The 25,319-nt window shown below is 37.2% G+C and overlaps 2 protein-coding genes across 2 annotated transcripts; one reads left to right on the forward strand and one right to left on the reverse strand.

The window, feature by feature from the left end:
- The first annotated feature begins 4,773 nt into the window (after positions 1-4,773).
- On the forward strand, positions 4,774-12,099 carry LOC134817701 (endoplasmic reticulum-Golgi intermediate compartment protein 3-like). The gene is made up of 11 exons (XM_063826939.1): positions 4,774-4,896; positions 5,465-5,535; positions 5,837-5,924; positions 6,106-6,265; positions 7,795-7,915; positions 9,594-9,677; positions 9,860-9,975; positions 10,481-10,594; positions 10,740-10,852; positions 11,088-11,201; positions 11,650-12,099. Exons 1-11 carry the CDS (start codon positions 4,785-4,787, stop codon positions 11,727-11,729), a joined length of 1,173 nt encoding a protein of 390 aa, XP_063683009.1. The 5' UTR covers positions 4,774-4,784; the 3' UTR covers positions 11,730-12,099.
- Positions 12,100-15,486: 3,387 nt separating this feature from the next.
- LOC134817702 (actin-related protein 2-like) lies at positions 15,487-19,636 on the reverse strand. Its single transcript, XM_063826940.1, has 8 exons — positions 19,572-19,636; positions 19,315-19,425; positions 18,891-19,103; positions 18,451-18,523; positions 17,798-17,934; positions 17,315-17,590; positions 16,566-16,718; positions 15,487-16,465 (listed from the first exon to the last, which is right to left on the reverse strand). Exons 1-8 carry the CDS (start codon positions 19,617-19,619, stop codon positions 16,301-16,303), a joined length of 1,176 nt encoding a protein of 391 aa, XP_063683010.1. The 5' UTR covers positions 19,620-19,636; the 3' UTR covers positions 15,487-16,300.
- Between the last annotated feature and the right edge of the window lie 5,683 nt (positions 19,637-25,319).

Consider the following 25,319-nt stretch of genomic DNA (forward strand, 5'->3'; position numbering starts at 1 on the left):
CGAAATTCCCTGGAATCACTCCCCCTACTAGGAAAGCAGTCTACAACCTTAAGAAGAAATTTACAGAACATGGAGTTGTCACCAACCGACAAAAGGATGCATCTGGTCCACCATCTACGGGAGTGACCTTTGAGAACACTGTGGCTGTAGTAGGATCTGTGGCAGACCACCCCAGGCAATCGACCAGAAGACGTTCGGCCAATCTTGGCATACCTAGGACGACTTTGCAACGCATTCTGAGGACTGAACTGAAACTGTACCCTTTTTGCTGGACAGTTCACCACACTCTGCAGCTTCAGGATCCACCAGTTAGAGTACGCTTTGCTGACTGGTTGCTTCTGAAAGATTCCACAAACGAGGACTTTATCGGAAACATCTGGTGGACCGACGAAGCCAAGTTCTGCCTCCACGGTTCCGTCAACAGCCACAACGCAATACACTGGGGCAGCCAGAGACCTGACAGCGTGCAGCAGAGACCTACTCAGAACTCTCCAAAGCTGAACGTCTGGTGTGCGATCGCTTCTCACGGAATCATCGGACCATACTTCTTCAAGGATGCAGCTGGTGCCACTGTAACTGTGAACGGAGATCGCTACCTACAGATGTTGCAGAGCTTCTTTATACCAGAACTCTTCAACTTCTGTGCACACCACGACCTGTGCACACCACGACCTGGATCCGTCTCTCATGAGCTTTATGCAGGACGGGGCGAGAGTGCACATCCCCAACCGCATTATTGATTACCTTGGTGACCAGTTTGGGAGCATGACGATCGGAGAGAAACTTGCTCAACACTGGCCAGCCCGTTCTCCTGACCTCACTCCTTGCGACTTCTTCCTGTGGGGATGGTTGAAGGATAAGGTCTACGAGAGTCTACCCATCCCCAACCTTGCTGCTTTGGAAGTTGTCATTCGTGACAACTTGCGGAACATCCCCATCACTCACTGCCAGAACTCCTGTTTATCAGTAGCCAAGAGGATGGACGTCCTGAAGAGCCGAGGCAGTGGTCACATTGAGCACCTTCTCTAAACGGTGATTTTAATCGCCAACACAAACGGTGATTTTAATCGCCAACACAAACGGTGATTTTAATCGCCAACACAAACGGTGATTTTAATCGCCAACACGGCGGGCAATGGATGAACCTTCTCGTGGTGCCTGTCGAGAAACGCAATTCAATTGATTTCAGTATCGATAAAATTGTAGGCTAATCATCCAGCTATAATTTTAAATTTGTTAAGGCAAGTGAGCAGAACGATATAAACAAGCAGGAAGGATCATCTGTGATAGTCCTTATCAGTTAAAATATAGGATGTACACTGTACAGTGCAGCAGTGTAGAGAATGGAATGTGCGATGCATCGTGGTGAATAGAATTGGTAAAACATAAATAAATCGGTGGTTTTTTAATTTTTTTACCCAGGATTTTTTTTGGTGGTTTCTATTAACCAATGTAAACAGTTCTGGGTGAGAAATTAACGCTAGCACACTCAGGAGCTAATTTTGTCAGACAAGCTCAGACTCACACAAAACTTAGCACGAAGTTGTGTCTAATTATGATTGACATTCTCTAAAAATTTGAAGCAAAAATATTAATCAGAACGTAAGTTATGGCGCTTTTCCATTCTGAAATAAAATAATTAGCAAGATCTCAGCGACCTGTAACAATTTTAAGAGATAAGGATGGGTAGACTTTCATGGGCCACCCTGTATTATATAAAGATGTAAACTGTAAAACATGATTTAAACTAATCCAAAAATTGATAAACCAAAATCTAACAATCATTTTTGCGTCTTCCCTAGTTTCATAATTGGACTCTAAGCATTCCCATACCTTTCAGGAAACTATTTAGGAAGTAGAATCGCTGATTACTTCATCAGTTATGTCTTGTACCTCTAAATGTCTTGTTTCCTTTGTAAATAGTGCTGCGCCAACCAGGGACATGAGTGTACTTGCAGTATACATAGTCACCAATAGATAAGGACTAACATAAAACAGTGCATAGACTCCAACTACACCCATCACACCGCCTACCTTACCCCAGAAATTGACAAAACCAGAAGCAGTTGTTCTGATGTGCGTGGGATAGTTCTCAAGCAGGATGATCCAAATTATAATGTTCAAACCGGATGATGAAAATTCGATGACATAGAAAATAAAAATTGTTACTGTCACCGAGAAGCATTTGTACAGAAGAAGACTACAAATAAAAGCCATTGCTGCAAATACTCGGAGAGCAGGGATACGGCCAGTGAAATGAGACATTGTATGTCCAGCAATAACTCCAACCATGGTGGCTGAGACAATAACTATTACCTTTAAAATGGATCCTTGACTTAATTTTTTGCACACATGTGCAGGTGTTGCGCCATCTCCTCCACAAAATTTTGAGTTGATTGCTAATGGAAGGAACAGTAGGAGGCTTAAAAAAACCAAAATATTTCCAAAATATATGACGGAGAGTAAAATTGTTTCCTTTCTATATTCTGGTTCAAACAATACTCTCATTTCGCCCAATTCTTCTGACTGCTTACAAATAACAGTTGTTTCTTCGTTTATCTCTACTTTATTCATGTCTGCCATGAATTTGATAGCTTTCTGAGCATCTTGTTCTTTTCCACTGACGATGAGATATCTTGGTGACTCAGGTAAAAACCATAGCAACAGAATAGATGGTATGATAGGTAGAGACACAATGATAATGAACCATCTCCATCCCAGGGAGTTTAGGAAAAAGTATGCCACCACTGCTGTAAGAAACATCCCAATCTTTGAAACAAAGATTATCAAAGATGTGCCTAATGACCGATACTTTACTGGAACCACCTGAAATTAAGAATTGATGTTAGTTAATCAGCTTTATTAAGAACTTGACACAATTTTAAAATTATAATTTAATTATTTTATATATATGTATTGTCCATAACTAGGGTGGCCTGCTAACAGAACCATGATCTGCCTTGATTCATCCTTCAGCACAGAGAAAAGCTCCTTTTTTTATACATTATGATTACAGAGGATCTGATATTTAGATATATATTGCTGTGCTGTAAAAATTGACTTTATTTATTTATTTATTTATTTATTTATTTATTTAACTTGGACAAAACAGACGTTGAAATATGTTATCAGGGCATTATATTGGTATCAATGACTAATTAAACCAATTACTGCGATGCAGTAATTATTATTACTTGAAGCATTATTATTACTTGAAGCATACCTCCGAGGCAAAGGAAACAATCGCTCCAAAGTTAGCACCTATACATGCTCCTGTGATAGTCCTGGCAGCTAAAAACTGCCACTTGTTTGTTGATAATGCACTAAAGACTACTGTCACAGCCAACGTCCCAAGAGTAAACAGGAGGATTGTTTTCCGTCCGTATTTATCAGCAGCTTTTCCAAAAACAACACTACCTGCATAGTGTGATCATAATAGTAATAGAGTAATATAGCAAATGGAATGCAATCTAATGATTATACATCGTTCACAGAATGCATAGGGCAGAATCTGTAAAAATTAGTATTTTTACAATTTTACACTTAACTTAAACCATACTATACATACTATAGCATGCATTACATATCGGAAGTATTAGTTGCAGACTTACTTATACCATAGAAGAGAAACACTGCAACAGTAATGGTTCCCTCAAAAAACAATGTCAAATTCCATTCGCATCTCAGATAAGGAATAACCAGAGAAATGAGAGCCTCCTCTGTTGTATCCATTAGTGCGATAATGGAGAGGACTGTCCAAAATGTAACCTGCGCATACCCAAATCCTGTGAATCATCATTCATTAATTAGTACGCAATAAACACTACAGTATTAATACACCAGGGCTATAACATCTCCCACATATTACTTTTAACAATTTTAAACATTTTTCTGATAGGACTGACATCTAATTCACTTCATCTGAGTTTATGGCGTGGAATTTGTCGTAGTTACCTATTTTATTATAAAAGTCGTCAAGAAACATCTTGTTTGGAGGAGACACAGAACCATAGTCAGCAGTGACTGTGGCTGTTGACATAGCTTCACCTTTGTCTTCACCTGCCATAACCGGCTACGTTCTGTGAACAGGACTCAAACTTAAATATCAAGGAAACGGCAAGAACAACAAAAACCAAAAGTGCCTTTAGCGTAATATATAATATACATAAACATTTATGTCTATCGTTTGCAAACGAAGAACCAGCAAGTGTTCAGTATTTCCTTGAGACTAGCACATAATATTGAATAAAAGTCTCCATTTCTTTCACACATTATTATCTTGATTCGAGACAGAATATTCTGGATTCTGAAAGCATGTGTGCACTTACAATAGTCTTATCAGCTCATATGTGGTAGTGTGATACTATCTTTTGAAGTCTTTAAGTCCCTCCCCTTAACAACGAATAAATGTCTGTCTCCTGCTCTCGGAACAACGCTGTCATAATCTGTATCAATGTGACAGGCACATTTATTTCTGGGTCGTTGTTATTCAGTTTTTATATGTACAATGGAGCAATGTAACTAAACCTAGTGTTATGTTGTATAACCCGTAATTACATGAGTAATATCTGACGTTATGTATTCTGTAATAATATAATTACTATTAACAATACATAATAGTAATTATAATTAATTATACATAATGTACATTAGTCATTATCACACTGTCATCAGTCAAATATTGCTTTAAATCGACCACAAGATTGTTTGCTATATCACTCAAAGTTTAAACATAACCCGATTATATTTTCTTATAATTCCCGATCTTTTTAGGCAAGTTCAATATGGCTAGTGTTGCGTCAGGGGGTGGCAGCTTGCTTGGCTCACTGAAACGATTTGATGCTTATCCTAAGACGATGGAGGATTTCAGGATAAAAACCTGCGGAGGTGCCACAAGTAAGTAAAGGTAATCGCACTATATAGTGACAACACTATATAGTGACAAGCACTTTATAATGACAGCTGATCTTTGTCACCATATAGTGTGCAAAACGCACTATATAGTGACAACACTATATAGTGACAAGTTTAATGTGGGGTTGGTTGGTTGTCTGTTCGCAGCAGCTCGTGCTGTTCGCACCATCTTCGAGAGGCTGTTGGTCCGACATCCCAGGTTAGCTCTGCACTCGAATCCAGTCCTGAAAGAATTCAGCAACGAATCCGTTTAGTTGATGTGTCCGCCGATTGTCGCTGCACGTTCTTCTTCGTCTTCTTTAGAGCGATGACCAGATCTCTGCTCTTTTTCATCGTGGTTGTGTTCGGAGAGTTTTTTACTGCTGTTCATGAAGCACCCACTCGAGACAGACAGCCAGGAACCCTCGTCTCAGGTCTCCCTAACAGAAAGTGTGGAGAAAGCCAATACTTTAACTTAGTTTGCAAAGTACATTTATCATGATTCATTTATTTTGTCTTTCAATTTATTTACTCGATAACAATTCGTTGACCCATGGAATCCTATTTTCAGTAACGATAATCAGTGGAGCAATAATGATAGCTTTATTTGTTGCTGAACTTCAGTTCTTCTTAGGAGTCTCTGTAAGTGTTAAATTTATTTTATATACCATTTTGACACACGCACAACGGTCAACGAGAGAGAACTATTTAAAGTTATTATAAAGAATGATGAAATAGTGACTTGAAACTAATATAAAGTTTAAAGTAATATCAAAGCATTTAAAGTGATATTAAAGTTATAAAGCATAAATTTACTATGTAATATAATATAACATGACGAGTAAAAAAACTCACTAAAACCTAGGACTTGGTTCTTAACTAACCATTTCTGAAAGTACCTTATTATTTCTGAAAGTACATTATAAACATTTCTATTCTACAGATAAAAGAAAAGCTTCTGATGGATACTACGAGATCAGAACTACTTGATATTTATTTAGACGTTACATTTCAACACTTACCTTGCGATCGTAAGTTTTTTTTAAATTCTCATCACACTGATAATCTGAATAATAAATTTTTGTCTAGATTTAAATAAGAGTTCGGAATTAAGGATGGTATGATTTAGTAGCACAACAAAGACTTGATGCACTCACACCTGCTTCCTAAAATTGATACAATTTAAAAAGCAGCCCTCCTGCCCCTCCTCAGATATTAGTGTAGATGCTATGGATGTGTCGGGGGGTCAGCAAGTAGATGTGGACCATGACATAAAGAAGAGGAGGTTAAAGGCAGATGGGACGCGGATTAATGAAGAAAAGGTAGAAGAGCTCGGTAATAGCACGGTTGCACTTGTACTTGATCCTAATAGGTTTGATTTGAATGGCTTTTTTTGTTGATTTCATACTTTTTTAGCTGGAAGCTGGCTTAGAGCGTGAACCAAGCCCCCCCCCCCCCCCCCCCCCCCCCCCCCCCCCCCCCTCACCCCCTCCTACCCCAACATGAGGAGGTTTTTTGTAAGATTATTCACAATCTACCTGTATTTCTGGTTGAGAATTGTCTGTATAAATTGATCGGCTGATTGCAAGCACTTTAAATTTGTAAATAGGTACTAATCGATTGCTTGCTACTTCAGAGCGAGTTGATATTTAATAGTAGTGAATGGTGGTACTTAATACCACTTTATTACTATTTTACTATGTCTCAAACAATGATTCAAACAAACATCACTCCTTAGTCCTTATACATAACGATAGTTATCTGTATCTTCTACGTTAAGTGTTAACTCAACATATATTGTAGTTGTATTAGTGGACAATTAAACTGAAGCAGCAGGACTAACGAATTAGCATTCAGAGCGCCTTCTTTTTGGATTTCCCGATGATATCCGGGAAATTTTTTAAATAATAATGTATGTAAGGATTAACCCGGCGCTGTAAGTAAAGGAACCAGGCTGCTTTACAAGAATAACAAATTAATACCAATTACCAAGTTCACCTATTAAACGTAAACAGTCTAAGAAAACGACGGTGCTTCAAAACATACACGTATTATTACATGATGTATCACTATTGAATTACTCATCGAGCTGCATCACAATCCCTCAACAGATTAAAGTTGAGTCACCTCATCCAATACAGTCACTTTAGTCACACAGAAAATGGGTTGAAACACAATGTTTTTTGATTCCATACAATACTATACATATATTTATATATAATTATACTTATAATATTAAATACTCTGCTGAATTATTCTCATGACCAGTGTTCACGTACCACGGTAACTTGGGAGAGTCGGTGTCACCCGAGTGCACAATACTAGGTACTGGGAGTACTGGTAGTCCCTACACAATATATGGACCGAGAATTGAGAAACTGAGGGGCAAATAAAAATGTTTAAATAAAAGTAGCAAATTCGCGAGTTTACAGCTAATGTCTTTAAATAATTTCAATGTGACTAACGGTGGAATGTAACAGATCACTTCTGAGCATAAGTGATTTGACGCGTCACGTACCGTCTAGCTAGGGTCTATTTAACATATATAATATATATATATATAATATATATTATTAGGAACACTCAGCTGTCTATCAAAATGTCTAATTCGATTTCAGAGGAAGTCTGTCCGATGAGGATTATAAGAATTGGGCGGGGAATTAGAGGCACACTTTCATCGTTTTCAAATGTCATCCGCCGTTAATTTACATTACCTTCATGGTTAACTTGACAACGAATAGATAAGAAGTGACATTTTGTTCTTGCCAGCCTACTTGTTACTGCACAGTACAAACAATTAAGATGAAACATGAGGTGAAGCGATGAGGTTCCACGCTTACTGTTTATGTGTGTATACCGATTACTGTACCTGTTATCTTGACTCATTATTACTACCCTCAGGTGTGAGAGTTGCTATGGCGCGGAGACAGCGGACACTAAGTGTTGTAACACGTGCGAGGAGGTGCGCGTGGCTTACCGTCTTAGGGGCTGGGGACTTGAATCTCTTGCTGCTTTCGAACAGGTACTGGTTACTGGTTACTGGTTACTGGTTACTGGTTACTGGTTACTGGTTACTGAATACTGATGTTTGTCTTTTTAATGACGTATCTTTCCATTCACTACTTTTCATTAATCTTTTACGGGACTGTTGATGCCTTATAATTGTAGGTGTATGACTTTCTCTTTTTACCTCATGAAACCTTGTCAGCTTTGTACATATTACTTCATTACACACATACATTGTAGTGAACTGTAAACAGTACCTACAGTTTTACAACTTAATACCTCTCTATACCGTGCTGCTCCGTAAACACCTATCCTGTGCTCATACCTTTCCTGATTTCGGCCAGTTTGTGCTAGAGATATTCATACTGCATTTGATGGTGATGCAAGTACATATCTGATATTAGCTGTATTCCATCGCATTACGACAGTAGACACTAGACAGTTAAGTTGACAGTACGACACAATACATGCATACAAGGCCCTTGGTGTACAGGGACAAAAGGAAAGCGCGGCATGTACGGAATCGCGATTTTTTCCATTATTTGCGACAAATTTTATGTATAATTTAATGTACATATAGCCTGTTAAATTTCGCGGTATCGCGATTTTTGGCAAAAATAATCGCGAAATCCTTTTGTCCCTGTTGGTGTATGAGACGTTTGAAGTGTTATTTGAGGGGCTACAGATACTGAAGACGGTGAGATACTCTCTATACCACACTGTTGCTATATAATATATATATATCATACAGGGTGGCCCAGGAAACACTACCCATCCTTATCTTTTAAAATTGTTAAAATTATCGCTGAGATATTGCTAATTATTTTAAAAACAAAAAGTGGCATAACTTATGTTCTGATAAATATTTTTGCTTCTAAATTTCAAAGAATGTTAATAGCATGTATATAGCGTGTTATTCTTGTCTCTATCTGACTCTACCGTGCCACAACTTACTTTTCACACTTGGAAAATATCTATATAAGATTATTTAAATACAGAAAGCGCCGAATCACCTCATGACTTTCTCCCACTAATAGAAAAGTGTTTTATCAAAGTGTGATGAGCTGTAAGCTGCCATTATCATAACATCCTATTTTATTTATGTAGTTTTACATTATTATATGTAGTTTTACTTTACTGAGAAGAGTTGAATGATAATAGCTTTTCAGCTTAGAGAAAGATCGAAAGTATACCAGCTGGTTGTATTATACAGGTGATAAGCTGTCATGTACATCAATTCAGCCTTCCCTGGTGTATATTATCTATAGGAGAAACAAGTAGAATAAGTCTTTTGAATACAATGGAAAATTAGAACACATTAGGTTACCATATCGGTATGTAATCAAGAATTTTACAATTTCAAAAACTCGTTCGTGACTAACAGTACTTCACAAGCACGTTGTGTAAATTGTAAACATGAAATGCGAAATCGCAAATTTCAGTGTATAAAAAGAGAAATGCTAGCTGAAATGAGAAATTTCAGTGTATAAAAAGAGAAATGCTAGCTGAAATGAGAAATTTCAGTGTATAAAAAGAGAAATGCTAGCTGAAATGTGAAATTTCAGTGTATAAAAAGAGAAATTCTAGCTGAAATGAGAAATTTCAGTGTATAAAAAGAGAAATGCTAGCTGAAATGTGAAATTTCAGTGTATAAAAAGAGAAATACTAGCTGAAGCTAACATCTCACTTTTCAGTGTAAAAGAGAAGGGCTAGCTAAAGCTTTGACAGATATGAAAGATGAACAATGCAACGTACAAGGTCGGCTGAGAGTCAGCAAGGTTAGAATTAAAATATCATTATTATTTCTCCTCTCCTTATAAAACGTTTGGGAATACAGTTCTTAAGGATTGTAATTTTGGCACACATATTGTCCATTTCTTTCCTCCTCATTTGACACCAAAAATGTCTCGTTTTCTATTTAAGTTAACTGATAATTGATCACGTGAATATTGATATCTAGGTGTCAGGTAATTTCCACATATCCCCGGGGAAGAGCTTTCAACAGAGCCACGCTCACGTGCACGACTTAAAGCTCCTCCAGCAGTTCCCACTAAATCTTACTCACACAATTAACAGGTCACTAATTACATTTTTCTTAATTGCTTCTTCATTTACTACATTCTTTTAAGCTCCTACTGATTATACAGCGGTAATAAAATGATAATCCCAATAAAACACTATATAATCAAGGATCGACCGATGGCAGGATTTGCGACCGAGGCCGAGGAAATTTTGCTTTGATAAAACCGAGGCCGAGGCAAACCGAGGAATTGTCCTCCTGATCGAGGCCGAGGCCGAGGAAAAATCGCTATTCCTCGGTAAAACCGAGGCCGAGGACTCGGTCGACCCTTAAAATCTTCAAAATTTCGCCGAGGCCGAGGAATAGCAACTTAATTTTTAAACGAGGCCGATGCAAACCGAGGAATTGTCCTCCTGGCCGAGGCCGAGGACTCGGTCGACCCTTGTAATTGTATATAATAATATAAATAGAATGTTCCGTTGTGAGCTAAATTTTTGTAATTTTGTTGCAGAACTCGCTGGAATCCCAACTATTTGCACTGAAAATAACTGTTTGTTTCAGTTTATCGTTTGGAGAATTTGTTCCAACGCAGACTAACCCTCTAGATAACCACACATTTGTTGCTGCTGAACTTAATGCTATGAGACAGTACTACGTTCAAATTGTACCTATGAGGTTTGTGGAAATAAAAGTACTGTTCATCCAATATTGTTCCTTTTTCCATAGTGAACATTCCCAGTGGTCTAGGAATGTAATATAATTCAATAATGGTCGTAAATATATCATCCCTTGTATCAATAACAAATCATATTATTACCAGATATCAGAAGATAAATGAGGAAATAGTGTTGAGTAATCAGTATTCTGTGACTCACCACCATAAAGCAATAGATCTAAATAAAGCTGCAAGGGGGGAACAGAGTGGCTTACCAGGTAAAGTAATTATTAAATAAATATTAGTAAATATAGGACCTTAAGGATTTATAGTTTTTGTTGTAAGTGATTTCTCCCTGAGTGTTTTCTAATGCAAACTGCATTTCATATTTTTAGACAAAAGCTGTGGCCTTTGACGTAACTTTTGATTCTTCTCCTCATTAGCCCATATAAGTCAAAGAATAGAGTATTATACTCCAGTTTTGTTTTGAAACAAGTCTATAACTCGTTCCAGGAATGTTTGTGACCTATGACATATCTCCTTTAATGGTAGAAGTAATCGAGCACAGAAGATCCTTCACTCATTTTCTGACCGGAGTTTGTGCCATAGTTGGGGGTGTCTTTACTGGTAAGTGAGCAGCTATTTCCATTTTTAGTTATCCTTACTTGTATCACACGTGCCATCGTGTGCCATGCCCACGTCTCTTAAGAAATGTTTTCTTTATATGCAAGGAGCAAAGAGTGTAATGTATGCAAAGGGGTGCGCGCGTTGTCAGCAGTTAATAGCGCGCATTCACTCAGCTCGATCGATCTAAATACTACATAGCATTTTTACTGACACGTTATTTACATCGAAATGAGTGCAACCTAATTATGGTAATCTTTCTTCGCTGATCTTATGAGTGGGTCGATCATATATTTTGATGATAGTTGGTGACGAAATGAGAATCTCCACTCATTATTTCAAAACAAATTAGTTGTCGACGTTTCGGCGACATGCCTATGTCATGGACAGGACGTTACAATAACAAATAACTTACAACCTAATTATATCTAATATCTACTTTTTCTTTCAGTTGCTGGCATAATCGACTCATTTGTCTATAATTCCTATCGGGCATTCCAGAAGAAGTTGGAGTTGGGGAAAGTTAACTAGATTTCGTTCGGGATAATGAATCAAGATCTGATCTAGCTTCCCATATAGATAATATTGACGAAATTTGTATATTTTGGAGAATTTTAAATTAAGTTAGTTCGATCAGGAATATTTTTATCAGATTTTAGGTTGACTGAAGTTGTGCCATCGGTGAGATTTTATTGTGGTTCGGGTTACAATAGCATAAATTATTATCAGTTTTGAAAGTCCGCTAAACTAAAGTTTTGTTTGGATGTTACTTTGAGCTATTTCTTTTCTTGATTAGTTAGTTAATATTGTGTCAACCTATTTAAGTTTTTTAAGTGTTCACTTTCGGCAGTTTTTGACGATTATTCAGTATTGAAGTTTGATTTCATGTCATTTCACAATACTTGGTTGTTTTACGGCTTTAAGAGTAAGACAGCCCAATTAGTATTTGGTTAGACCTGTGAGAGGATTATCTTAAAATTTATTCCGCTTTTAGTTTTATTCCCACTCTCGATTCCTTGCTAGCAGTCCGGTTAATTTAGTACCTTTAGTGGGTCTCATTTAATCATTAGCTCTAATTAAAGAACCTCTCACCCTCTCAGATTTTCACCGCTCCGTTCATTTGTATAGCTTTAGTTTTATTATGCTTACAGCAAGCAAGACTTACAGCAAGCAAGACTTCAGAGATGCTGTTCATCTCCGGTATGGTTGGGACATCCCTAACACCCCAAGATTCTGCGATTGTGGAGCCAAGAATGATCACAATCATATCCTCAACTGTAAGAGAGGGGGGTATGTGAACTACCGTCATAACAACGTGAGAGACTCCGTTGCTGAATACCTTAGGCTGGTGACCAAGGATGTGAGGATTGAGCCCCTTTTAACACCTATAGAATCGGCCAACTTCCAACAAAAGGGCAACAATGCTGATAAGGCTAGGCTTGATATATCAGCAAGAGGAGTGTGGAGCACATTTGAGAGGACTTTCTTTGATGTGCGCATTTTCAATCCTAAATCGCCTACATATCAAGGAAAGACCATGCCACAGCTCTACACTCTGCACGAGAATGAGAAAAAGAACCAGTACATGAACCGAGTGCTACAATTGGAGAAAGGGTCATTCGTCCCCCTTGTATTTACCACTACAGGAGGAATGGCACCGGAGGCCAAGCGTTTCATAAGGAGACTTGCTGTGTTGATAGCCACCAAAACAAAGGAGGACTACAGCCAGGTGATGTGTAACATCAGGACACGCCTGAGCATGGATATAATGAGGAGTGTGCTAGTAGCAGTTAGAGGTGTACGTGGAAAGGCAAAGAAGGCATGGACTGCCCCTATATCCAATGTCTCCTTCAACCTGATACCTGAGGAGAAGAGCTACGAGGGATAGATGATATCTATTGCTCAGGATTTACGATTGTGCTCTGCCAATTGCATCACTTGATTTAATTTATTGTATATATACTGTTTGACATTTCTAATTCAAAAGTATAGCTTTATTATTTTTATCTTTTTACTACACTTACTAACACGTGCACATTACAAAGGAGCAATAGTTTGCGGAGGCATTCTAGAACGGTATATATTTTAGCTTTCAGTTTCTGTTTCATTATCTTAAAATTTATTCCGCTTTTAGTTTTATTCCCACTCTCGATTCCTTGCTAGCAGTCCGGTTAATTTAGTACCTTTAGTGGGTCTCATTTAATCATTAGCTCTAATTAAAGAACCTCTCACCCTCTCAGATTTTCACCGCTCCGTTCATTTGTATAGCTTTATTATTTTTATCTTTTTACTACACTTACTAACACGTGCACATTACAAAGGAGCAATAGTTTGCGGAGGCATTCTAGAACGGTATATATTTTAGCTTTCAGTTTCTGTTTCATTATCTTAAAATTTATTCCGCTTTTAGTTTTATTCCCACTCTCGATTCCTTGCTAGCAGTCCGGTTAATTTAGTACCTTTAGTGGGTCTCATTTAATCATTAGCTCTAATTAAAGAACCTCTCACCCTCTCAGATTTTCACCGCTCCGTTCATTTGTATAGCTTTATTATTTTTATCTTTTTACTACACTTACTAACACGTGCACATTACAAAGGAGCAATAGTTTGCGGAGGCATTCTAGAACGGTATATATTTTAGCTTTCAGTTTCTGTTTCATTATCTTAAAATTTATTCCGCTTTTAGTTTTATTCCCACTCTCGATTCCTTGCTAGCAGTCCGGTTAATTTAGTACCTTTAGTGGGTCTCATTTAATCATTAGCTCTAATTAAAGAACCTCTCACCCTCTCAGATTTTCACCGCTCCGTTCATTTGTATAGCTTTATTATTTTTATCTTTTTACTACACTTACTAACACGTGCACATTACAAAGGAGCAATAGTTTGCGGAGGCATTCTAGAACGGTATATATTTTAGCTTTCAGTTTCTGTTTCATTATCTTAAAATTTATTCCGCTTTTAGTTTTATTCCCACTCTCGATTCCTTGCTAGCAGTCCGGTTAATTTAGTACCTTTAGTGGGTCTCATTTAATCATTAGCTCTAATTAAAGAACCTCTCACCCTCTCAGAAAACTCCGTTTGGAGATATTCCTTATTACGCTCTAAGTTATTAATTTTCCTTGTGTTTGAATCCTTTCACTTTTTAACTGTTTTTAGTCTTTGTTATTTTCGGCCGATTTCTGCACTTTTACACTGGGTCATCATTCATAATTTCTGGGATTGAGACGACTTATATGAGCATTTAAGGAAGAGTTTGCTTGTCTGACTTACTTCATTAGACACTTCTGGTCAAGAACTGAACAAGAACCACATTCGAAGACTGGAACATCTGAATGACTCTGCAACCCAGGAATCAACTACTCAGTTATTATCGCTCAATAATCGGTTTGGTATCGACGTTACATACTTTATTATTATTTTTTTTAAAAGCTGATTTTAGAAACCAGGGAATTAAAGTTACTGTCCCAAGGCTAACATTAAATCGCTGATTTTATTTATATATATCACTTTTTTTGTTCTTTCTTTTCCTTCAAAACATTCCAGTACATTGTGCAGAAAGTTGGAGATGAAGCCGTAGTACGTACATGTAGCATTGCACTGGATTGAACTTGCAGAGTGTGGTTTTTTCCAGTCTGCGCCGTGTGCTTATACAAATATACGCGGCGCAGATAGACTGGAGGAGATTGCACTGTGTAGGCTCTGGTGTAATGTGATATGTATGTACTACGGCTTTACAAATTTTGGAAGCATGTAGGGATATATTTCTGATACCAATCGTATATACTAAAAATACTCTAGCACAATTGTAACTGCAGTTTTACAGAACTCTAAATGCTTAATGAACACTCTTGCAGGTACCACCCGTATTCACACTCAGACCTGAGTTTAGTCATTTTCCAATACGAGATTGGGGACGGGTTCTATAAACAAACAAACAAACAAACAGACCTGTGAGAGTGCGCATCAGATGAAAAGAAGGGCCAAAGTCACGAGTCCAACGTTCAATTTTTTCTCCCTGTCCAACCAACTTCGTTCTTGATGAGGAAAACTAACAGCCAGGATGAAAGTGAGCGACACTACGTTGCGGGTGTACGTGCGTGAGTCAAATATACTTTCGCCACAAAATGCCCCGAATTTAAAGAACAAAATGGTTAGTGACTCTACTGCGCGGCTCGAGGACTCTGCTGCGCATTGTGCAGCATAAATTTAGTTCCTGTTTACACTAGAGTGGCGATTTCCAGCGCCTGACATCACGAGCTGACGAGCCGTCAAAATAAAACGTGGAATATCAATTAGAGTAATCAAAAGCTAAATATCACGGGTCTAAGTTTACAAAATCATACTTACAAAACATCGGCCGCAAAAATATGTCTTTTTCGTGGGATCGAAAAGTTTTTACAGCGTACAAAACACTTTTAATGTTTAAATTGCATTCTTCTTCACATTCCATATAGGCAAATTAAAATAACCATACGATCACATTTAGTAAGCACCTTGACAAAAATATTAAAAACTATCATGTGTATAATATAACACAGCACGAACGACGTTTACACATTCATAATGCAAAAAACATTAAAAACATAATTATTATTCATTATTCATTAATATAATATGCAAAGTTATGCGTCATCCCTGTCCCTTATTAAGATATTAAGATAATTGCTGCATGATATTAAAAAGACTGACAACTAATCTTGCTGCTCTACTACGATGGTTAACTACATTTATATATTGGATTGCACATATAATATATATCTTGAGTTGTATTATTATAACACTTCAAATGTACAAAGACTTGGTGCATTTATTGTAGCGTTAGTGTTATGTATCGCATATCTTGGTGATACAATGTAAGATGTACTGCAAAAGGTGTATAATATTATCAGCTCCGTTATCAATGCTTATATTGCGACAAACTTTTCTGAACAAACACAATTTTAATTTGAGTATTTATAATCGCATTAAATGATAACATACTATTTATATGTTTACTAGCGTGTATTTCGTGTACAAAAACAAAACGGTAATATATGTGAAGACTATTCCTTATTGCACCAACTGGAGTTTGAAAGTTATCAAACACAATGACAGTTTATTATTTACGAAATCCCGATCTTTTCTAGCACCCGAAGGCCTTGCTCATCGTACTCAGCCTTGGTCATCCAGAAGGAATCGTTGTTTTTCATGATGTCAGCAAGCACACTACCACCATCGAACACTAGATGCTTTCTTCGGGGCGGATCTTCTATCCTAATTTTAAATTTCTGAAAACATAGGGTGGATTAGTTTTAACGGGTACAAACTTCTGTGTTTTAGACTTATGATGCCACCAATGAAACAGACTGCCCTAGCCCTACAACTTACACTCAATCTATTAGTATCTCCCTTCAGTACCCTCTCCAAGTACAGCTGCTTGATCTCCCTCTCCAGTCTTGAGGGTAGTCCAGGGTACATAGTGCTGCCACCAGATAACACGATGTGCTTGTACAACGATGATCTTGTGTCAACATCCGCCGACTAAAATTAAGTGTTTTAGTTGCAAGTCTGTTGTGGCCCCCAACGATTGTTAAGCTCATGCTGTGAAGACTTAAGTGGTTACTTTTAAAAGTATTGAGTAACAGTATTATATTATGAATTTATGAAAGTGTGTGTGTGCAGATTAAATTTCAGTTGAATCACACAGAAGTGCCGGTTCATTTTTAATGTTATCGTCAGAGCAGTTGACCGTGTTATAGTGTTATACGAGGTAATTCTAGATGGTTACATTCACTGTAACCAAATATAAAGTAAATAACCTAATTACTAATCTAACGTAATTATCAAACAATAGTTCCAATACCAGAGCGTCAAACTAGCAGGTTAATTAGTAGCCGTGTTGGGGACTGTGAGCCTAGAACAATACATAGTATTACAGGTTACCCCCTACAAATCTAATATCAAAACTAATTTATATACACTACAACTAAAGGGCCCAGTATATATCTCGATACTGGTGGGGAGGTGAACCATATTACTTTCAACACGTGACTGAGATTATGAGCTTTGATTGGTAAATGCTGGAAGCTGATTGGTTAAACACTATCACGTGTCAGAAAGCCCACTATACACATTACCTGGATGGTATTGAAGAGCAACTCCGCAACCCCATTCTCGTCACGTCCCAGGAGATGAGGCTGGAACATGGCCTCTGGAGCACTAAACCTCTCTGCTCCCAGCTTTATGATGCGACCGTCAGGTAGTGTGTACGATTCCACGTTAAAAGTAGTGTCGTTAGCGAGCATTTCCTCTTGTTTGATGTCGTACGCGACAAAACAGAGCTTCTCTTTGATTTCACGAACTGTGTCGAAATCAGCAGTGTGGTTGAAGGCGTAGCCTCGTAATAACAGCAACTGTAAGTCAAGGGGTAGATTTACATTTAGCTGAAGACGATTTACACATGTATTTTGAAAGCTCCTGCTAAAACAAATTTTTCGTATCACTTATATGTTTTAAATAATCTCCCTCCAGGGCAGATTTACAGCTTACTACCAGCTCACTAAGATAGACAATACAATTTGAACATTGAGAACTTAAAAATATATAGAATTTGCTCGCACCTTGATGAGGTAGCGGGTAATATCCCGTCCTGCAATATCCAGTCTGCGCGTGAGATGAGCGAGTGCGAACCCGTCATAAACCGGACAAATGTGAGTCACACCGTCACCAGAATCCACCACTACTCCGGTGAGCAGACCTGCACGTGACACACGTTAGTAACACGTGACAACAGAGAAACTTGACGTCACATTGTGTGGTGTGACGTCACACTTTCCCTAATTTCACAATTCACATACTTTCATTACATTTTAATGGTGACATTGTTATCCGTTGTAACAATGAATGAGATCGACACGCACAAAATGGAGAACAGTAAGATTTAAATTTATACATTCATCTAAATTATGCATTCATTTCCGCAGTGTAGATGAAACACTCGATGGTATGTGCTAATATTGACATATCAACACTACAAGCACACAACTTTTGTCAGCTCATGTTTTGTACATGATACGCACAATCGAGTAAGTGCTATTTAGAATACAAATATACAAGATGTCCAGTAAGTTGTATCATTTAAACCAGCTGGCGCCTGGAGAGTATGTTTAATCTTAATAACATTCAAATTATAGCATAAAACGGTGTATTATGTACTTAATTTGGCAGAGCGAATAAACATAAGCCATGAAATTAAGGAAGAAAATAAAGTTACCTTGGGCGTACAAGGTAAGAACAGCCTGAATAGAAATGTATACTCCTTTAAATCCGTACTCTTCAAACATAATCTGCAATGGTTATAAGAGTTAAACACTGTAGCAATATGTTAGTAACATGTGCGAGTCTACATTATCGAGATATTCAACTGGGAATTCCTTTTAGTTTAACAACAGAAACGGGAAACCAAAGAAATACGGAATGTGATACGGATTGTGTATTATGTAGTGATGTAAGCGGATACTCTTTATTAAATAAATAATACGGAGTATGTATTCCTTATAGACATAATTTACACATCGCAGCAAAAATATTTTAATAGACTATAATAATGTTGATTAGTTATGCATTAATTTGTAATGTATGAACAAATTTAAATGAATCTCATAGTTATGCTTCAAAATAAAGCACATCAGTTTAATATCTTAATATTCTTACCTCGATCATTTTCTCTCTATTAGTTTTAGGATTAAGAGGAGGCTCAGTCAACAGAACTTTACATTTGGTCGGATCAAGTCCCATTTTGTCATGGAATGTGTAATTCCACAAGTGCCGCATGTCGTCCCAGGAACGCACAACTCCATTCTCCATTGGGTAATTTATCTCCAACATTTGTCTACATAAAGCAGCTTCTTCACCTATCATCAAATCCTGAGATGGTATGTGTTTTTAATATTTGACAGTTAAAGGTGTAACTCAGAAGTATAATTCGGTGGCAGTCCAGGCGTAGAAACTTGTGCTAGTCATTAGAGATATGAGAGATTTTTTATACATGAATATAAATCTTCACTGTAAACAACTGAAGCATGATAACAGAGAACTATCATAATTCATCGAATATGAATTAAGAACTAAGCCAAACCTTCACTTCAATGTCACCGACTTTAGCTTGAGATCTAATAATGGGACGACCCACCATCGCAGGAAACACATGCTCCGGGAAATTCTTCCCTGCATGTCCACACTTCACGTACTGGAAGTGATTTTTAAGTTACAATTCATGTTCATTATAATTTATCCAAAAAAATTGGAGAGATGTTCCCCTTTAAAAAGAAACAGACATATATACAGAATAACATGCAGAATAACAAACCGAATTACTAACATATAGAAACTCACCCCTGTGCCATTGTCAGAGACAATGACGTGATTCCCGTCATCGTCCATGGCCTAAATAAAAGTAAAACTTGTTATTGCCTAGTAATACTGCTACAACATATAATATGAGAATTTACTAATTTTGTTCTTCTTCCCAAATATGATTCGTGGACAAATTCGGCAAAATGTAATTATTTTGGCTTAGGTAAGCCAGTCCTAGAATCCTCCCCCCTTCCCTCTTAAGATGACCTAAAACCTTAAGACAAGACTTCAAACTTAAAATCATTATTAAAGCCAACCAAGTAACCATACCAGAGTCGATTTGAATGACGTAAAAAGTAAATCATAAAGGAAATCATAACGCACATTTAAATCTTTTAAAACGACCAGGAAAAACATTTTACATACAAAAATTTTTAAAACCTTATTGAGCCAGAAAAAAAAATTGACCAGCATCAATAAAAAGTTCTTCAATAGTAAATACAGTACACATTTTAATGTACATATTATGTAAGAATACAATGTAAAACAGTGACATCTTGATCAAGACAATTAAAGAGCAAAGTAAACAAAACGAGTAGAGAATAAAAGCTGCTATGTCACCTAAATGCCACATAAATAAAAACAGTAGAGAGTTCACTAACAGAAGGAAAATATAATTCAATGTTTAAAGACCCTTATCAAAGCAGTATAAGTATCAATAAAACCTCAAGCTCAACAGCCAATGATATCACTAAATAGACAGTGTAGTGAAAATAGAACGAGGTTGTTGCTATCTCCAATATAGTACCCACGGCCACCATCTTGATGCTTATGTTAAACACACGATGGAAACACCAAGTTCAAATAAGTGGCCAGGAGATCAAGAGCTGGGGGGGGGGGGGCTAACCCAAGGATCTGAAATACCGCTTCATTGTGTCCATCACTGAGATGATCACATGGATTCTTTGATCTGATGTCTGTCACTACTAAATCCATCCCACTAACTGTACTAGGCTAATACTGGATCCACATTCAAAAGGACCTGACAATTGTCTTGCACCAGCTCTGTCTTTAGCTCATTGAAATCTATGGCGTTTTTACCAAATACCATTCTTTCAATTCAATTCAATTCCAAAAACCTAACTTGAACAATTAACTATAAAACAATCATTCATGTACTTCAAAAATCACAAAGATGTTTATAACTTTCAACAATTTCTCTCGGTTGATTCATATTCAGACTATTATACAGACAATACAATTACACATAAGCGCTGACCTTAGACCAGCGATTATTTCGGCTAGGAAGAATATTTTTTCATGGCACCTAAAGCAGCTGATAGATGTCACTCGCATCTATTAGAAACAACTATAAAGTCAATTTCGAGAGAATTTTGACAAAGACCCCCCCCCCCCCCCCGGCCCCCTTAAGCCAAAAAAAAAGAAAAAAGGAAGCAACTCTTAGGAAGCCCCCTTAAGCCTAATTAGATCTGTGATGTTATCTTTTGTAACCATCTCTTCCATTCCGGCGCAATTCTTGTTTAGACACAAATTCGATCATGAACTGTTTGGTCGTAACATCTCTACTTGTGAATAACTTCACAACAACTAAACAGTAACCAGGTTAAGGAAGTTTTGATACATGTTTCGTATCCCAAATATCAGCCTTCGGCTTCGCGAGCGAAAAGTGGCATGCAACGTATGTCAAAGGAAGTGTAAGTGAATCATTTGCTTGTTTTGAATCTCCTGGCAAAATTCTTTTCATTTTTTCGAAAGTTTTCTGACAGCTTTTTGACAATTTGTCATTATGAGATAAATCAGCAGCTGCTGGAAGAATTACTGGAAGAATTGCTCCCACAATAACATCCTTCATAATATAAGATTCATTCGAAGATAGTAATCAATGTTCCCATTGTTGAGTATATAATCAAACACTGAGAGTTTACTGAAATATTCATTGAATTTTACAAAAGAAATCAATGTAGACAAATAACAGAGACTGTGGATGATGACCAATTTACCAGTGATCTCTTCGATATAGTAAACTTGATTGATCTTGGGAAAATTGGAACTACTGATATGAGTGCATCTGTTGCCAACTTGAACGACTTGTGTGCTGAACTCCTAGATGAGCATGCTCCAATAGTCTCCAAGAAGGTATCTGTTATTGATTCTGCACCTTGGTTTGATAATGAATACAGGGACTACAGAAAGCTGAGAAGAAAAGCCGAAGCAAAAACTCGTAAACCAACAGCAACGCTTGAAGATAAAATCATGTTTAGAGACATCAGCTCAGAATGTTCTAAAATGGCTGATCTGAAGAAGAAGGAGTACTTTAAGAATATGGTAGAAAACTCTAAAGGCAACCCAAGAACTTTGTGGCAGCTGGTCAATAGAAATTTAGACCGTAAACAATCTAATCCTCTGCCAGATTACACAGAAGATCTTCCAAAGCTAGCAGCAGACTTTAACGCCTACTTTACATCTAAGATTGATAACATTAGGAAAGATATGGATCATGATCGGTTTACTCTTCCATCAGACTCTTCTGCTGAAGCTCCCGAATCCTACCACTGGTCTACCTTTGAACCTGTCACATTAGATGAGCTAAAGGAAATCATTGACGAGTTTGGTATCAAATGTTCACCTTCTGACATCTTACCTACTACACTGCTTAAAGAGAACATCAGCATTCTGCTACCATTACTTCTACAGATTGTTAATGCATCCTTATCTCAAGGTTCAATGGACGGAGTCAAACTTGCTGATATTGTTCCCCTCCTGAAAAGTAACTCTCTTGATCCTAATGTCTTGAAAAACTTTCGCCCTGTCTCAAACCTCACTTTCCTTGGGAAGCTAATCGAGAGAGTGGTGTTAAAGCGCCTAAACGATCACTTAGATAAGCATAATCTCCACTGCCCAGAACAGTCTGCATACAAGAAGACCTTCAGCACAGAAACATTATTGATCAGAATATGGAATGATCTTCTAGTTGCATCAGATGAAAAGAGTGCTACAGTTGTCATGATGCTTGACCTATCGGCGGCGTTTGATACTGTAGACCATGATGTCTTACTGAACATTCTCATGAAGGAGATAGGACTAAGGGGCACTGTGTTAAAATGGTTTACTAGCTTTCTAAAAGGTCGTGCTCAGAGAATTCGACTTGGTTCTACTCTCTCTGAAGAAATAGTTATTAAGTTTGGTGTTCCTCAGGGCTCAGTTCTGGGACCTGTTCTGTTTAACCTTTATATCAGATCCATCTATAGATTTGTACAAGGAATGGACTTCACAATTTATGGGTATGCAGATGACCACCAGATCTTAAAGAGATTTAAACCCATCAACCAGTGCGAAACGTTACTCTCTCAGCTCAGGGGATGCTTTGCATCTATTAGAGCTTGGATGAAAAAATACTTTCTAGCAATGAATGACAGTAAAACACAGATAATCGTTTTTGGTCCTATGTCCGTCCTACGAGAGATCAATATAAAGGGAGTGAATTTTGGGAGTGACACAACTATTCGATTTGTGAGCACAGTTAAGAATCTTGGGATACATATGGACTCTGGGCTTACTATGAGCAACCATGTTGTTGAGTTGAAGAAGAAATGTTTCCTAACACTACGCAACCTCACTAAGATAAGGTTTCTGCTGACTACAAAACAGCTTAAGACAATTGTTAATAGCCTCGTTGTTTCTTGTTTGGACTACTGTAACGCCATGTTTTACGGCATCTCCAAGTACCTCATACATCAACTACAGCTTATTCAAAATGCCTGTGCAAAAGCAGTAACTGGAAAATATAAATTTGATCACCTAGGCGACGATCTTGATAAATTGCACTGGCTTAATATACCTAAAAGAGTGATTTTTAAAATATGTCTCCTATCTTTTAAGGCTATTAATGGAATAGCGCCACTGTACCTTCAAGATATGTTTAAGTATGCTCACCATGGACACACTGTTAGGCTCATAGTCCCTTATCGTTCAACCAAGGGTTTTGGTGATCGTAGTTTTAGTGTGGTTGGTCCACGAGTTTTTAATGCACTACCAGACTCAGTTAAACAATGTTATTCTGTTGAGGCGTTTAAGTCCGCACTGAAGACTTATTTGTTTACTTTATCTGACACTGAGGTAGCAAAAATGTTTTATTAATAATTTTAACCCTCTCTTTGACTTATCTAAATTATATTAGCTTTTTGGAAGTTTTATGAACGAATTTATACATAGAACTTTATTTTGCTTTTGATATATAGTTTTAAAAGTATTTTTGTAAACTAGTTGTAGTGACACTGCTGAGTAAAAGTGTACGCTTAATAGTGGTGTTTTTAAATTTCAATTTTAATTAATTAATAACAGATCCCACAATAGATGACATCTGTCCGAACCATTCACAGACAAGTTGGAATTTCTAAATAAAAACTCATGTATTACAGTCGAATCTGCGTTATTGGTAATGGTACAAAGGCAGTGATAGTCAATTTGTAAGAGTTCACAGTTTTGATAAAAGCCCCTAGAAAGTTAGGTGTAAAATAGTCCAAACACACCCCCTTGACACTTGAAATCTTTGACGGATGTTACTCGTCTAAATTTCTTCGAAGTAGCGCGCGCCGGAGCATTAACAATGGATCAATTAAGCATTAATAATGGTCAATTGAAATCTTTACAACAGATTGAATGACACACTTGAAAAATTTCAATAAAAGTTGCTTCAGTTAGTATACTTTGAAGACCAATAAAGGCTTTGTATTATATATTACCTTTGAGCCAATCTATTTTGTGAACTTTTGCAAATTTACACATAAATTTAGCATCATCCTTTGTTATGTCAATACATTCAGTTAAGTATAAAAATTAATTATAAGGCTTACTGGGCGTCGCTCAGCGCAAACTATTATTTTTACTTCTTATCGAAAGGATCTTCGCATCGACGGGATCGTTGCTCTGCTTCGCAGAGCAACGATCTGGAAAAGTTGACATCGTCAATCAAATCGAATTCCTCCCTCTAAATTCTGAAATAATACTTGCAACTTATGGGGGTCACGACGTGATAAAAAATAATACCGCATGATACAAGCTTTCGGCAGCTTTAAAATATTTGTTTCAAGAAATTATTCAAAAAAGATACCAAAATTTTAGGCGCGCCGCGCATATTTTTGACGATTTACACCACAATATAAAGTGTGTAAATCGAGCGTTAAAACAAATATTGTCATATTTTTTATCTAAATGCCTAGTTTTTTAGTGTCATTCATGTTGTATCTCAAAATTACTTTTCACGCGCTGTTTGGTTAATGGTTATCTTTCAATATGTAATTTGATTATTAACTGCGTTTTTATGTATTCTGATTTATGTGGAGTACTCATTCATACTATTTTCCATCGTTTTTATCCTAGACCCTGGTCATTAGGAAAGTTTGCACGAGATGGACCACGTTTTTCCCAAGTTAACTTTAAAAGATTGTCACAGGAAGAACTTCTAAGACAGGCATGTGATAATTCACATGTCTACAGTTCAACTAATTATTTAAATTTTTAAAGCATTTAGTCGAGGGCAAACTGATTCATCAGATCGAACTCTTTCAGAATCCGAAAAGAAGAGGGAATTTGTTTCGCTACTTGGGGAAAATTGAGGCTAACAATTCATTTCTAATTTTTGAATTATGTTTGAACAATAACGTCCTTTAAATTATCCTTTGAGCTGGAATACATTGTGTGGATACTTTAGGTCGATGGTAGACTCCACCTTCCCTTTCTGTCTTTTGATTAGTTTTAAACTAATTA

This window comes from Bolinopsis microptera, chromosome 7 (genome assembly GCF_026151205.1).
Source record: "Bolinopsis microptera isolate Bmic1 chromosome 7, MBARI_Bmic_1.0, whole genome shotgun sequence".
Classification (NCBI taxonomy): domain Eukaryota; kingdom Metazoa; phylum Ctenophora; class Tentaculata; order Lobata; family Bolinopsidae; genus Bolinopsis; species Bolinopsis microptera.